The 15,470-nt window shown below is 35.8% G+C and overlaps 1 protein-coding gene across 5 annotated transcripts in view; it reads right to left on the bottom strand.

The window, feature by feature from the left end:
- LOC123518668 (diacylglycerol lipase-beta-like) overlaps positions 1-15,470 on the bottom strand; it is a 44,885-nt gene that overhangs the window by 4,531 nt on the left and 24,884 nt on the right. For 3 of the 5 annotated variants that reach the window (XM_045279614.1, XM_045279615.1, XM_045279613.1), the window contains 2 exons: positions 4,973-5,130; positions 371-3,464 (listed from right to left, as the gene is read on the bottom strand). In XM_045279614.1, coding sequence (XP_045135549.1) covers positions 3,308-3,464; positions 4,973-5,130 — 315 coding nt within the window. In that variant the 3' untranslated portion in view covers positions 371-3,307. Of the gene's footprint in view, positions 1-370; positions 3,465-4,972; positions 5,131-15,470 lie in introns of those variants that run through there. The other 2 variants (XM_045279616.1, XM_045279617.1) reach the window with 2 other exon arrangements.

The raw sequence follows: 15,470 nt of genomic DNA, 5'->3' as shown, positions 1-15,470 counted from the left end.
CTTAAGACCATGGAGGATCAACTGGCTGCAGTGGCCAGCCAGTGGGGCACGTGCGAGAGCAGGAAGATAAAGACCATTTGTTCACAGCCAAGTGGATGGACATTGGACATTCGACTAATAGATATTTTTTCGAGTATTAAGTTGAACTTTTGCGTTTGACTATCGAAATGTTCGACTATTTAGACATTTGTGTATTGAGTCTCCACTGTGTATATATATATATATATATATATATATATATATATATATATATATATATATATATATATATATATATATATATATATATATATATATATATATATATATATATATATATATATATATATATATATATATATATATATATATATATATATATATATACCAATAACAATGAGATTTTCTTTTATAAGAATGGATTAATAATTTTTCCTTTACTTCCTACAGGAAATATTTGTTTGGTACAGTATATGTCCTATTTAGTGTAAGTCCAAGGATCTGAAACAGATTAAAGGTGTATACCAAGATGCCACTGTCCATAAAATTAGACACATTTACTCAGAGCAAACCCTTCAGTCTGGCTTAACATGATTAATAAAGCAAATTATCGATTATTACAAGTGCTAATGTTTCATCATGAAAAATACAGCAAAATATAGTGAAAGATTATAATCTAAATGTCACATAATGGCTCAACTACAAAGGAAGATAAAATCTAATGAAAATGAAGTAATTATTCTAGAAAATATTTGCATAAGTACTCACAAGAAACAATGAGATTCCCATAATACAAGCTGTCACAACTATCATGTCAATTATTCCTGCACTGTGAGATACATATTGCTGTTTGTAATCTATCTATTATAACAAAAATATTTCACTATTTCACTGATCCACTTTACAAAATATCTGATATTGACTCATAAACAAGTATCTCAGATTCAAACTGACTAGCAGCAAATTTTGTTATTTTCTCTTAAATAAACATTAAAATTATGAAATCACATTAAAAGTAATATAATCACCTGACTGTACATGTGATAGATGCAACTATAAGCCAGACTGATGTGCCCTCTTGAAGGAAAATGGCCAAGACATGATGTTTAGATAATTTCATGCCAACTGTTCTTCTGATCTTATTAAATGCAACCTGGATCCGTTTTCTGCAGCTTCACAAAACAAGGCTTTTGACTTTCACTCACCCCTATTCTGTCAACAATTCTAAAGAAAAAATCAATCAGTATTTTAAGTCTTTCATCCCTTTTACTGGTAAACTCTGGAACTTCCAGTTGATGTCTGTATTTCCTCCTGCCTATGACTTAAACTCTTTTAAGAAGGAGGTTTCAAGACACTTCTTGAGCTAATCACAGACTTGCCTTTGAACTGTCTCCTCTAAGATTGGGCATCTCTATTGGGATTTTTTACAAGCATTCCCTCTCATCTTTATCTCCAAGCCTTCAGTGTAAAATTATTAAGACTGTCTCCATTGATGATTGCTCTTCATTAAGTCACATGAAAAAAAAAAAAAAAAAAAAAAAAAAAACTTTCTTGGTCCACAGACATCTCCCTTGCATCTGAAGCCTTCACACCATCCATGCATCTCAAACTTATACATTTCACATCAGTTGCACTTATTTTTTACATTTTTTGCATTCCTTTAACACACCTCAAAAGCACTGCTACACTATTTGTTCCATTCAACCAGCTTACACTTGCAGAAAATTAGGTCTTCAAGCCTCCTCATTCTTCAATCAATCCATACATTTCTATTCTCTACATGATCCTCAGATACCTCCTGTCATTGAATTTAAAATCTTCCACCTCCTCCATTACTACCTGTTCTACTACTGTCAAAATTATCCTTCTAACAGGTACTTTTATGGTGGTAGGTACTAATATCAATTTAAGTCTAACAATCCATATCTAACGAGTAGACGAACCAGTGAGAAACCAGATGGAATGGCTCCCCATTTCCAGAACAAAGCCAAGTGGTATCAGTTACACTCCTGCTCCCACTCAAAGCAGTTCCACCCAAGGAGTGATTGGAGTTAGTATATTCTAGCTGCCACATATATACATCATTCACAGCATTATTACTCCAAGCGGACGTATCACCCAAGATTCCAGCTAAGCACCTATATACCCTGGGCCTGTGAACTGCTAGGTGCTTAGCTCAAATTAGGTCAGCCCTCACATCCATTGCATGGTCTGGCTTTAGTTTATCCATGCTAAGTAGTCACAACTCCTTCACACAACCTTTTCTTTACATTTATCCCAAGAGGTCTTACTATAAACACTTTCCAGTCTCATCCACACTTTCCTTACTTTATCTCCTGCCTATAATTATCATTCCATTCATAGCAACATGTAACTTGAAGTACTATTCACATAACTTAACAGTAAAAAAATACATTAACCCTACAATCATCATTCTTGTACAGCATAATAATTATTTTCCTCTTAGTTTCATTCACTCTTCATTTCAGCCTTTTATACACTCTTGTAAACTCTTTTATCCTTTGCCTCATCCTCTCCTCTAAATCAGCGATCAGTGTACATCTGCAAATGGCACCTCATTCACATTTCATGCATCTCTGGTATCAGTATCCATCAGGCTCAAACTTCAGTCAAATACTTACTATCTTCCTCAAATTCATATTCATGTGTACAACTAAATACATACTAGTGACTAAAGACAATAGAAGAAAATAAAAGATGAGCAGTATAGTACTCTCCCCTTATACCAAATCTCTCTCCTGTCAAGACTGACTCCCTGAGAGCATCTGTCACAGGTATGGGCAAACTACGGCCTGCACGCCACACATGGCCCACCAAAGGAATTCATGTGACCCGAGAAATGTTAGTAAATTTAAAAAAGAAACTTAATAAACAGTGCCAAATAATATTGTGAGCATTTCATTTTCTTCCCGCAGGTGTGCATATGTGTGGGAGAGTGGCTTTTTCTTTAAAAGTGTTTTATTTTATATCTTAAATACTAATCATTTTGGGTTAATATAGTATTCAATCCTATAAGATTGTGACTTTTTTTAATGTGGTCCTTCCACTGGAAAGTTTGCCCACTCCTGATTTATCATGACTGTCATTACCTCCATCACTACCACTGCCTTGGTAACAGTCTTATACAAGAGAAATAGAAGAAATAGTTAATTATGTCAGGAGCCAAAATGAGTACAAAATACTACTTCTAGTCACTATAATACTATCTTACTATTTAGTTTCCCACTAAACTTCCACCTCACTACAAAGGAAAACAAAACTTCACTTATTATCTATGGGCAGACTACTCTCCCAACACAGTCTCTTACTAGGTGGGGTCAGCAGCCTGATCTGCTGCATCCCTGAGGGCGGCCATCACCACGGGGGGAAAGTGGTGGCGCATCATGAACGGTGAGATGAGGATCTGTGAGAACTCTTTTGTCTCACTCCAAGTGAACTCCCATTCTCCCACACTGCCCTCCAGCCTGAGATTTGAATAAAGATTAGATACTACACATATCTGGTATATGCAATAGATATTTATGACACCTTGTATTATGCATGACACATTCTAGAAAAATATTCATAAAATTAAAACCCATACACATGCTAAAAAAAAAAAAAAAAATTTAAACCCATACAACCAAACCATTTCAAGTAACTGTTATTTGTACATTTTCCTTATACATAAATACATAGTGACATACAAAAATAAATAAATAAATAAATAAATAAATAATAAAAGAATACCACATGTCATCATTGTTATTGTCACTATCATCACTACCACCACCACCATCATCACTTATTCCCCTCCTCATTCATGCTACACAATATTTTCTCCCCATCAACATGGTGCATGATGCTCCACTCTATTCTTTTATACCAGTGTTTCTCAACCTGGGGTTTTGCAAACACCCAGGGATTCGATTCAAGAAGATTTCCAGGAGTACTTAGATGGCTGATCTAAAAACATCCTTTGCAGTACCATCGCATACTGATTTAATTTCAGTCACTAAATTAACATCAAGAAGATTTCCAAAGGTACTTAGATGGCTGATTTAATAATAACCTTTGCAGTATATCTTTGTATATTGAGTTAGTGTCAGTTACTAAATTAACATTCTGTTCAATGTCAGTTTACTGGGGGTTCAGGTAGATGGTCTTACAACTCAAGAGGTTCATATCAAGAAAAAGGTTGAGAACCCCCTGTTTTATACTAAAAGGTCTCCCAATTTTAGCTCCCTAATTTTAAACATTTTAATTCACTAAAAATGCTAGATAGCCTCCACTCATCTCTTGAATATGTAAAAACTATGGTACATACACCACATAATATCACACCATACAATAACCCTGCTATAAAACTTAGAGGGTAAGAGGTGTTCCCTTCCAACAATGAAAAGACCTTTTGTATAAATTAAAGTAAACATTAATGCCACTTACATGAAAACTTATACTTTATGCTTTTCTTTCATGGATGATCTCAAGAGATTGATGAGTGCAAACATGAGAAGTGAAATGATGATATGACACAATATGGATATGTAATGCTACACTGAAAGAGACACGCAAGTGTGCCATTGAGAAGGAAGGATGTAAAGTGAAGGGATGGAGATATGAGTTTGATGCGGAAAAAAGAAAGAAGGAGAAAGGCTGCATTAAGCAGAAAAAGGAAGTGCTATTAGGATAATTAGTTAATAAGAATAAGATATGTTTTTTGAAGAGAAGCCTATGTACTAAAAATCTAGAAACATTGAACATTACGGTGAGGCTTGGCACCCTGTCATCAGTAACTAAGACTGATGAAGTAAACCTGGAACTTACCATTCAAAACAGCAATGGTGATGATGGTAATGATGATGATTTCTCTCATCTTTACATTTCACTAAAGGCATTTTAGAAAGAAACAAGCTGATGCTGCTTCCATAAGCAATACTTCTGGTACATAATAAGAATAGTGTATTGTTCATAAAGTAAATCATAAGCTCACCTGTCTTCTTCTGGTAGACTAGGGAAGCAATAAAGAACCCTGCCAGGCAGGAAGAGCGGTGTTTCTGTGTGTCTAGGGATGTGGGGCCGCTGGGGATCTGGCTCGGAAAACATCACCTGCACGTCATCCACACTCTCCTGCACAGAGGGAGTGGATGGCTATAAATGACAAGAAGAATTAGAATTTCATTCCACTGTGTCTTGTAGTAAAGTACACTGTGAAGATGCAATCAATCATTCATTTAAAACTTGTAATTCATGCATGTAAAAATTTCCTTTTTACCATAAAATACAGCTTAAAAGGAAGAAAATCTGAAGTAGTGATCAAGATCAAATTATTAATCAAATTCCATGGTAAATCTACTTAATAAAAAAAAAAAAAAGCTATTAGTAACTACAGTAGCTTGTCAAAATTCCTAGCATTAAGGGTATGCTTTTGGCATGCACTTAAATAACAATACTCATTAGTTCATTCATTTATGGATACTCTCCCATTGATAATAGCATGAAATGAGTTCTATGAATGTCAAGAAGGATTTGAAAAAGGAAGGTAAGTGTAACATAAAATGAATGCCAAAAATAAAAATAATAGAAAATTTTTGCAATAAATAATGATAAACTAGAAACATGAGATTATAGTAATTTAGAAGCTGTATTTCCTGAAAGGAAAATTTCATCACATGTTTTCTGCAAACAATGAGTCATACAGACACAAGTTAATTAACAAAAGGGATCAACTGACTTATATACCTGTGTAAAAAACTGTTGATAAATGAATGGAAAAAAAAAAAAAAATCTTTAGGTTATTGTGATCATATTTGAAAGATCAAACCATTTTGATTAGTCTATAAAAAAAAAAAAAAAAAAAAATCACTGAAAATAAAAAATTAATGTCTCAAGTTAGATAATAATATGCAAGAGAAATTTTATGTAACTGTATTTATAAGCCCAAATTAAATTAGAACAAATTGTAAGAGGAGATATGAAATCAAGCTGAATATGTATGCAAATCTGTAGAAATAGTGAAGGAAAGGAGGAATATGAGGAAAGTTTTTAAAAGGAAAAAAAAAAGTAGGATCTTTATGATATAAGATGACAGGTATGACAGAGTAGTACAGAGATAAAGAAGCCACTACATATTAGATAGCTTAACCAACATGGTAATAAAATGAGCATGAAAGACCTAGGATGTATACTTTGATAAGTGTATTAAAGATGAAGGAGAGAATTGTGGAGTGGTAGAGATGACTAAAGGTAACACTTCCTGATGGTTTGGTCAAGTGGGGAAAATACAAAAAAGGAAGATAAGTAAGGAGACTAAATGTTTTGAATCTACATTCCTTAAAGGAGGAGTACATTAAGAGGGTATCTGATAGATATTTCAAGAATGGTATAAAGAGTATAACATGAAGGATACAAAATGTTCACGGGCAGTAATAAAGATTGGAAAAAAAAAAAAGTTCAAACTTGATGAAAGAAGAATTCTAAAAAAAAAGTGATGGGAAGAAAATGGTTCTCAAATAAAGTAGTAAATAAATGGAATAAACTCATTACTCTGGCTGTTAAAGCTGAGTCATCAGAGACCTCTAAAAGAAGATTAAATAATATAGATGATGATGAGTGGTAAAATATGTACATATGCAGGGATATATATATATATATATATATATATATATATATATATATATATATATATATATATATATATATATATATATATATATATATATATATATATATATATATATATAGCATCATTTCCCAAATAGATTTTAGATGTCAATATTCCTTCTGACTTTGTTAGCTGGACTAATCTTTATCTATTCCTAAATAGAAGAAAAAAAAAGTTTGGAAAGATGTAACCAATAAAAGCAAGAAAATGGTAATACACTAACAGAAGTTATGATAAGGAAAGTTATTCTTTCTGGGACAACACTAATGTGTGATCAATCACTGTTCTGTTTTGAAATCTAATTCAACACCAATGAGAAGTAAGTGCCAGTCCCCATAGGACTGGTCTAGGATACATGTAGTACATCTAAGAATGGTGAAGTCTTCCTTATAGATAACACAAGTTCTCAGTGTAAGCCACTGCAAAACAATGCAATTAAAAACATGGAACCATAGGTAACATTTAATTTGTTCCATCATCAGTCATGAGCCATTCATGAATGACTCTGGAAATACCTTTCCATCTTGCTAACTGCCAAATTCTGACAAACTCAGCAACATACCAGATAAACATGCTCATACATTTGATTATCAGATATCCGTTAGAGGAGAATATGCAGTTGATAAGAATAACATAAGTGTAGGTTAAGAGATAAGATGCAGGTGAAAGTAAGTACTGACTGGCAGGAAGCATGCCATGATTACAAAATAATAACAATGGGTAACCCAACAACTAATAAATGACTTCTGCTACATGATCCAAATTATGCCCTCTAGTTAAAAGCTTCAACCCAGAACAGTTTCACTAATATCCTTTAAATGCAAGAAATTCTTGACACTGGCTTGAAACAAGCACAAAGTGAAGCAAGACAGGCTTCTTGTAGACTTACCCTTTGACTGACAGTATATAAACACTACATATGAAAACAATTCTGAGTATAATAGTACAAATGATCAATGTGAAGCCCTATATGTCAAAGAACATGAATGTGATGAGGTTAGTGCTGAAACACATTCATTTCTGGTGACTGCTCCTCCCTCTATTCACTGCTGTTTTCTATTGCATTTTTTTTCTAGCTCAGGGTTGATTATCTCAGATCTGACACATAAATATAAAAGTGCAACCATTTTCCATGTCTTATCTCCAAACAATACAAAAAATCTAAATATATAAATGGACTCCAAAAATTCAGGGGCTCCTGTGGAAATTATAAATGAAAAAAAGGGACATGTGTATGCATTGAGATCTGACTGACTACCCTCACATACAAGTCTTTACAACCCAAGCTGAACTTTCACTCTTTCAAGATGAAGATTTCAAGATGCTTATTTTCCAACTCTGGTCTTCCCTACCGGAAATGGTGGTTCAGGAGCCCTTTCTTTACTAAATTATTGTTGCCCTAGGCCATGGCCACAGAGAGAGAGAGAGAGAGAGAGAGAGAGAGAGAGAGAGAGAGAGAGAGAGAGAGAGAGAGAGAGAGAGAGAGAGAGAGAGAGAGAGAGAGAGAGAGAGAGAGAGAGAGAGAGAGAGAGAGAGAGAGAGAGAATTTAATACATATCTTCCCTACATCAGACTACTACAACTACCATTCATATAAATAGCTAGTACTGTCTCTACATTGATTTTCAATTACAGCATATTATTCTCCTTGCTTTGCCTTGCTCAAATCCTGATGCTGCAGCTGTTGCCACTCCTTTTACTTGTGTACCTTAACTGTTCACCTGCCAGACTTGATCCATGATTCATATTTAATTACTTAACTGATATGCTATCCCAAAAGTCTTCCTCTCGGCATGTAAGTTTACAGACAAGAAAGAAAATGCACTGCAGGACATTTTCATTTGGAAAACATATTTGCACAAATGTGATCCATGTGAAAACCAATCAAATTAATAAGTATAGTTAACCAGTTAGGAAGACAGAAAATAAAATAATACAGGCAACCCCCGCTTAACGAAGGGGTTACGTTCCTAAAAAAAAAACTTCGTTAAGCGAAATTTTGTTAAGCGAACCGATTATAACAAGTTTAACCCCTGACTTGAACTTCCATTGAGAGTAAACAAAGCGAGAGTGCATCATAGTACAGTCAAAGGTTTAATGAAAGTAAAAATTATGAATTTAAACATTTAGGCAGTTTAATTTAAGTCATTACAATGTACACTAATGTATGTGTGTACATAACTTTATAATGTTGATGATCTTAAATTTATGAAGGGAGGGAGAGTGAAACGGGAAAGACACTAACCGGCAACTGTGGAATGTAAACAAAGGGCACATCATTGTATCACATACAAAACTTATGTACCACATTTCCACAAGGCTTTCCATTTTATCCATTGTAGAGTCATGAGTTCAGGTGGTTCTTTTAGTTTGCAAAGAAGATACGGTCTCACCAGCCTTCTTAATAGAGTCTGCTGACTTGAAAATAGTAGACAATAGATGGAGTCAAGATGGTGGCGAGCAATGCTATTAGTTTTCTTGCCTCTCTCGTGTCTGTGAATAATATCCAGCTTCACTTCAAGAGTAAGAGACTTCCTGGTCTTCTTAGCAATGCTAGGCGACATTGCAGGGCGTTTTGGTGGTAAGTTGACGCTGTTATTGTTTTGAGCATGGGGAGTGAGTGGTGTGCGTGTTGTCCACGAGAGGCGCTGGTGTATTCAAAAGCCTGTCGGCTTGCGTGATACGGCGGGGCTTTCAAACTTGGAGAAAATTACCTGGATAAAACTTCGTTAAAGCGAGTTTGGTGTTCATTAAACGAGCACATGGTAGTAAAATGAAATCTTCGTTGTAATGAAATTTCATCGTGTGAACCTTCGTTAAGCAGGGGTTGCCTGTAGTTCATTTAAAGTTTGATAAAAAAAATATAGATTTTTTAAGGCATGTATGTGTATATACAACACTAAATCCTTGTTATGTTTCTAAAAATAATTATGTATATAGACACACAATCACATGCTCCCCCAAAAAAATAATGACTAACAACACATAGACAACAAGTTAATGAAAAGAAAAAAACTCAGTTCTGAGAAAAGAAATAAAATGTGCATATGAAGTGAGCTAGGATTTTAATGTTACATATAAGGAAAAGAAGAAAAACAAATGCATGTTAAACTCATAAAATTACAGGAGTATGACAAAAAGAATGAACCAGATTTGAGGTTATTTTTTGAGCAATTGTAAAATAGGTACAAAAATAAAATTACATAAAATAAACTTTGAAAATAATGTAAGAAATAAAGATGGATTGAAATATTGGTAATAAAGAACTAAAGAAGATGCATAAATAAAAGAAAAGAAAAAAAGTGGAGTCTTAATGGAAATATATTGTAAAAAACTATAAGATGAAAGATGCTGTTATGAAAAGATTGACTGTATACATACTTTGAGATATTGAAAGTAGAGAATGATATAGAAAAAAATGTCCATGACAGGCATAAGTAGTAAAAGGTAGTAAGATATATACATACTATAAAAAGGTGATCTTCAAAAAGAGAATGGACAAAAGGATATAGTGTTCCACTTTATAAAAGGAGGGAGAGAAAGGCAAGAATAAATGTGGTAATATACTTGTAACTTAAATTTTTTCTTTTCCCCCATTCAAACATCTCCCTGCCTCAGTTTGTTTTCCTGTGTTCTTTCAAATATAAAACAAATTTTTGTCTCCACAATAATGTGTGTGTGTGTGTGTGTGTGTGTGTGTGTGTGTGTGTGTGTGTGTGTGTGTGTGTGTGTGTTTCATTGTTTGATCTACTGCAGTCTCTGACGAGACAGCCAGACGTTACCCTACGGAACGAACTTAGAGCTCATTATTTCCGATCTTCGGATAGGCCTGAGACCAGGCACACACCACACACCGGGACAACAAGGTCACAACTCCTCGATTTACATCCCGTACCTACTCACTGCTAGGTGAACAGGGGCTACACGTGAAAGGAGACACACCCAAATATCTCCACCCAGCCGGGGAATCGAACCCCGGTCCTTTGGCTTGTGAAGCCAGCGCTCTAACCACTGAGCTACCGGGTATGTGTGTGTGTGTGTTTTACTCAATTACAGTTATCTACTAGTCTTGCAACACATCCAGTTATTATTGTATGGAAAGCTTAGATCTCAGAGCTCATCTTTAGATAATAATGAGAGATAGCAAAGTCAGAACCACTCCACTTACATCCACACTTGCTAATAAAGCCTAGTACACACTATGCATCATGTATCAGCCATGTGGTGCAGCAGTGGTGTTGAAAAAAAAAAAATACTAGCAGCCAAACTGCACTTCAACACTGCTCACTTGTTCCCATGTGTGCCGTTCGTCAGTACTCTGGTTTAGTTTCCTTTATGTAAGGATGTCTGTGTCTGCCAAAGATGGAATCTGCCAAGAGACTGTATTGTGGAGGGTAGTTGCACTGTGTTGCAAAAAAAGAAACTTTTGAAGAAGAAATGTCGAACCTTGTTATGTAAACAACGGCTTTCTCAGCAATTTCTGAAAGGAAGCTTCAGTCAAATATTTTTTGGGCTACAAGTTGGAAATCCAATAGACTTTGAAAATTATGCAAGAATGCTAATCACTGTATTTCATAAATTGCTGTCAAAAATTTATCCATACATTTCTAATGGCTCCAAGCCATAAGAGCTGCAGCTACACGCATCCTCCTACTCTAAACTCTGGTGCATCACTGAGCAGACACTTGAAACTGGAGTGGCCCATCATGTTGAAATAGACATTTTGCAACACATCCATACAACACTGTGCACAAATGCATAGTGTGTATAATCTTTAAGTGAACGAGGATTACATTTTCAGAGGCTCACACATCAGCCTTGCTACTTATGGGACTTCAATTCAATGTTAACCATGTATATTAACCTCTATAGAGTCAATACTATATAGTGTGTGTGTGTGTGTGTGTGTGTGTATTTACCTAGTTGTATTTACTTAGTTGTAGTTTTACAGGGCCTGGGCTTTACGCTCGTGTGGCCCCGTCTCCATATCTACACTTATCCAATTTTTCTTTAAAACTAAGCACACTCATTGCTGACACCACTTCTTCACTCAAACTGTTCCAAGTCTCAACACATCTTTGCGGGGAAACAATATTTTTTAACATCTCTCGGACATCTTCCCTTCCTCAGTTTTTTACTATGTGATCTTGTGCTTTGAATGTCATATTCTCCTCTCAGGATCAGTTTCTCATTATCCACTTGATCCATTCCGTTATTCAATTTATAAACTTGTATCAGATCCCCTCTCTCTCTTCTCTGTTCCAGGGTTGGTACATCCATAGCCTTTAGTCTCTCCTCATATGTCATCCCTTCAAATTCTGGAACCATTCTTGTAGCCATTTTTTGTAGTCTCTCCAACTTCCTTATGTGTTCCACACAACTCCTGCATATTCCAATCTGGGTCTTATTATAGTACTTATCAATTTCTTCATCATTTCTTTGTCCATGTAGTGAAATGCTAATCCAATATTCCTTAGCAAATTATATGTCTCTTTGAAAATTTGATTAATATGGCTTACCAGTTGATTGTTTTCTTCCATCGTCAGTCCTAAGTCCTTTTCCTTTTTTACTTTTTCTAGTTCTACTCCATCTCCCATCTTATAGATTCCCACTGGTTGTCTTTCACTCTTTCCCATTTCCATGACATGGCTTTTGTCCACATTGAATTTCATCTCCTACTTTTTACTCCATTTCCAGATCTTGTTTAAGTCTTCCTGCAGTATTTCACAATCCACTTTTTGCTTTATAATTCTGCACAGTTTCGCATCATCTGCAAACAGATTTATGCAGTTGTTCACTCCCTCTGGCATATCATTTATATATACGAGAAAAAGTATTGGCGCCAATACTGACCCCTGTGGCACTCCGCTTTCTACTGCTCTCCACTTGGACATCATATCTTTAACTACCGTCCTTATTTCTCTCCCCTTCAAATAATTTTCCATCCATCTCAATGTGTTTCCTTTTAAGCTACCCTTCTCCTCTAACTTCCACAGTAATCTTTCATGTGGCACTTTATCAAACGCCTTTTTTTAAATCCAAATAAATACAGTCAATCCATCTCTCTCTCTCTCTCTCTCTTGTACTCTATCAACTATTCTAGAGTAGAAAAACTCAGTAAATTTGTTACACACGACCAACCTTTTCTAAAACCAAATTGGCTATTTGATAATAATTTGTTGTCTTCAAGAAACTCAATCCATTATTTATTTATTACTCTTTCACACATCTTACATATTACACTACAGTATAGTCTGTTCACTTTAGTCTGAGAATTGAAGCTGAGCCTCATTTGAAAGGAGGCCGCTGATTGGCTGGCCCTCTCTCTCACTCACCTTGTGTTGAAAGGCTGCGTCACGAATGCTTTGTGGTACATGCTTTTGTTTTATGCGTTATATCTCATCTTATACATATAATAGACAGTTTCTGTTGGTACCGTTACACTCAACAGTAAATGCAGAAGCTTTGATACTGGGGAAAAACAATTAATAAGCAACTATAAAGAAGTTTTAGTGAGTTGAAGTGGAAAACTTTTCGCGACATCTTTATAAGACAGTTTACTTATCATCATATCCTTTGGATATATTTAAAGGAATGCTGTTATAAATTATTGCATTTCATAAAAGAATGTCTCCTGAATGGTATGCAACTTCCAAATTATAGTTAAAAGATAATGTAAGCGAAATAGAGAATTATTTATGGGAAAGTATGACTCATGAGGAAGGGCGCGGCAGAGTGCCGCCAGGGAAGACACACTGCTGGTTCATCTTGATCCAGTTATAACTGGATTACGCTCCCACCACGACCACTCCTCCGTGCCCTTCCTCGCAAGTCATACTTTCCCATAAATAATACTCTATTTTGCTTACATTATCTTCTAACCATAATTTGATAGTTGCATTACCTTCAGGAGACATCTCTTGATGAAATGCAATAGTTTAAAGCAGCATTCCTTATAATATACACACAGAAAATGATGATAAATAAACTGTTATAAAGTTATCGCAATGCAGCCTTCACTTCAACTCGTCAAAACTTCTTTATTGTTGCATATTGCTATTTTTTACTTGAGTATCGAAAGTTACGCATTCACTGCTCAGGCTAAAGGTACCAACAGAAATTATCTGTCATTTGCATGAGACAAGATATAAGGAATAAAACATAAACATGTACCACGAGAGCCGTCAGTACACAGCCTCTCAACACTGTGAACGGGGAGTGTGCCAACCAATCAGCTCTTGCCTTACCTCCATCCTCATCTCCTGGATACAGTATCGTCGTGCTGCCCACCGTCACTTGCCCATCACCGCGAGTGACACCGTCTCATAAATAATTATATAATTCGCTTACATTATCTTTTAACTATAATTTAGAAGTTGCATACCGTTCAGGAGACATTCTTTTATGAAATGCAATTATTTATAACAGCATTCCTTTAAATATATCCAAAGGATATGATGATAAGTAAACCGTCTTATAAAGATGTCGCGAAAAGTTTTCCACTTCAACTCGCTAAAACTTCTTTATAGTTGCTTATTAATTGTTTTTCCCCAAGTATCAAAGCTTCTGCATTTACTGTTGAGTGTAACGGTACCAACAGAAACTGTCTGTTATGTGTATAAGATGAGATATAACGCATAAAACAAAAGCATGTACCACAAAGCATTCGTGACGCAGCCTTTCAACACAAGGTGAGTGAGAGATGGGGCCAGCCAATCAGCGGCCTCCTTTCAAATGAGGCTCAGCTTCACGGCTCAGACTTAGGTGAGCAAACTATAGTTAGTGATACTGGTCTGTAATTTAAAGGTTCTTCCTTCCTTCCTTTCTTATATATGGAACCACCTCAGCTCTTTTCTATTCTACTGGTACTGTTCCATTTTCTATTGAGCATTTTATGATGTTGTATATAGGACTTGCTAGTTCTTCCCTACATTCTTTTAATATTCTGCCTGAGACTTCATCCGGTCCGATTGCCTTCTCTTCATCTAATTCCGCCATCAACTCTTTTATTTCAAGCTTGGTTACTTTAATCTCTTTCATATAGACAGTCTCTCTATTACCCTGTGGTCTTTCGAATTTGGATTCCTTAGTAAAGACCTCCTGAAATTTACTATTTAACAGTTCTGCCATACTTTTTTGGGGTCTTCCACCATCCCGTTCTCTCCTTTTAACCTTTCTATTGTTACTTTTTGCCTTATTTTTCCATTTATGAATCTGTAGAACAATTTTGGTTGCTCCTTACATTTTTCGACAATGTCCTTTTCATTAGTGTGTGTGTGTGTGTGTGTGTGTGTGTGTGTGTGTGTGTGTGTGTGTGTGTGTGTGTGTGTGTGTGTGTGTGTAATTCACCTTGGTCGCCTGCTGGTCACCCAGCCAGTTTTCCCCATTACAGAGCGAGCTCAGAGCTCATAGACCGATCTTCGGGTAGGACTGAGACCACAACACACCAGGAAAGCGAGGCCACAACCCCTCGAGTTACATCCCGTACCTATTTACTGCTAGGTGAACAGGGGCCACACATTAAGAGGCTTGTCCATTTGCCTCGCTGCGCCGGGACTCGAACCCGGCCCTCTCGATTGTGAGTCGAGCATGTGTAGAGTATGTGTGTGAATGAGCAGTTAGTTTGTTCTGTCTTTCAGTATGACTGTTGTACGAGCGAATGATGTTAACATTGTTGGATCGTGTTTGGATGAGTGCTTCACTGATATGTATAAAAATTGTGTCTGAAGCTTCGAATCCTACCTGTAAGGTTGTTCTGTGAGTTGGGAGTGGGGAGAAGGAATAAACCGGGCAAAGGCAACTGTCGTGTTCCTATACTAAGTTGCTT

The sequence above is a fragment of the Portunus trituberculatus genome, chromosome 44, assembly GCF_017591435.1.
Source record: "Portunus trituberculatus isolate SZX2019 chromosome 44, ASM1759143v1, whole genome shotgun sequence".
In the NCBI taxonomy this organism is placed as follows: Eukaryota; Metazoa; Arthropoda; class Malacostraca; order Decapoda; family Portunidae; genus Portunus; species Portunus trituberculatus.
The sequence above is the reverse complement of the archived record's forward strand: the minus strand, read 5'-3'. Positions and strand labels throughout refer to the sequence as shown.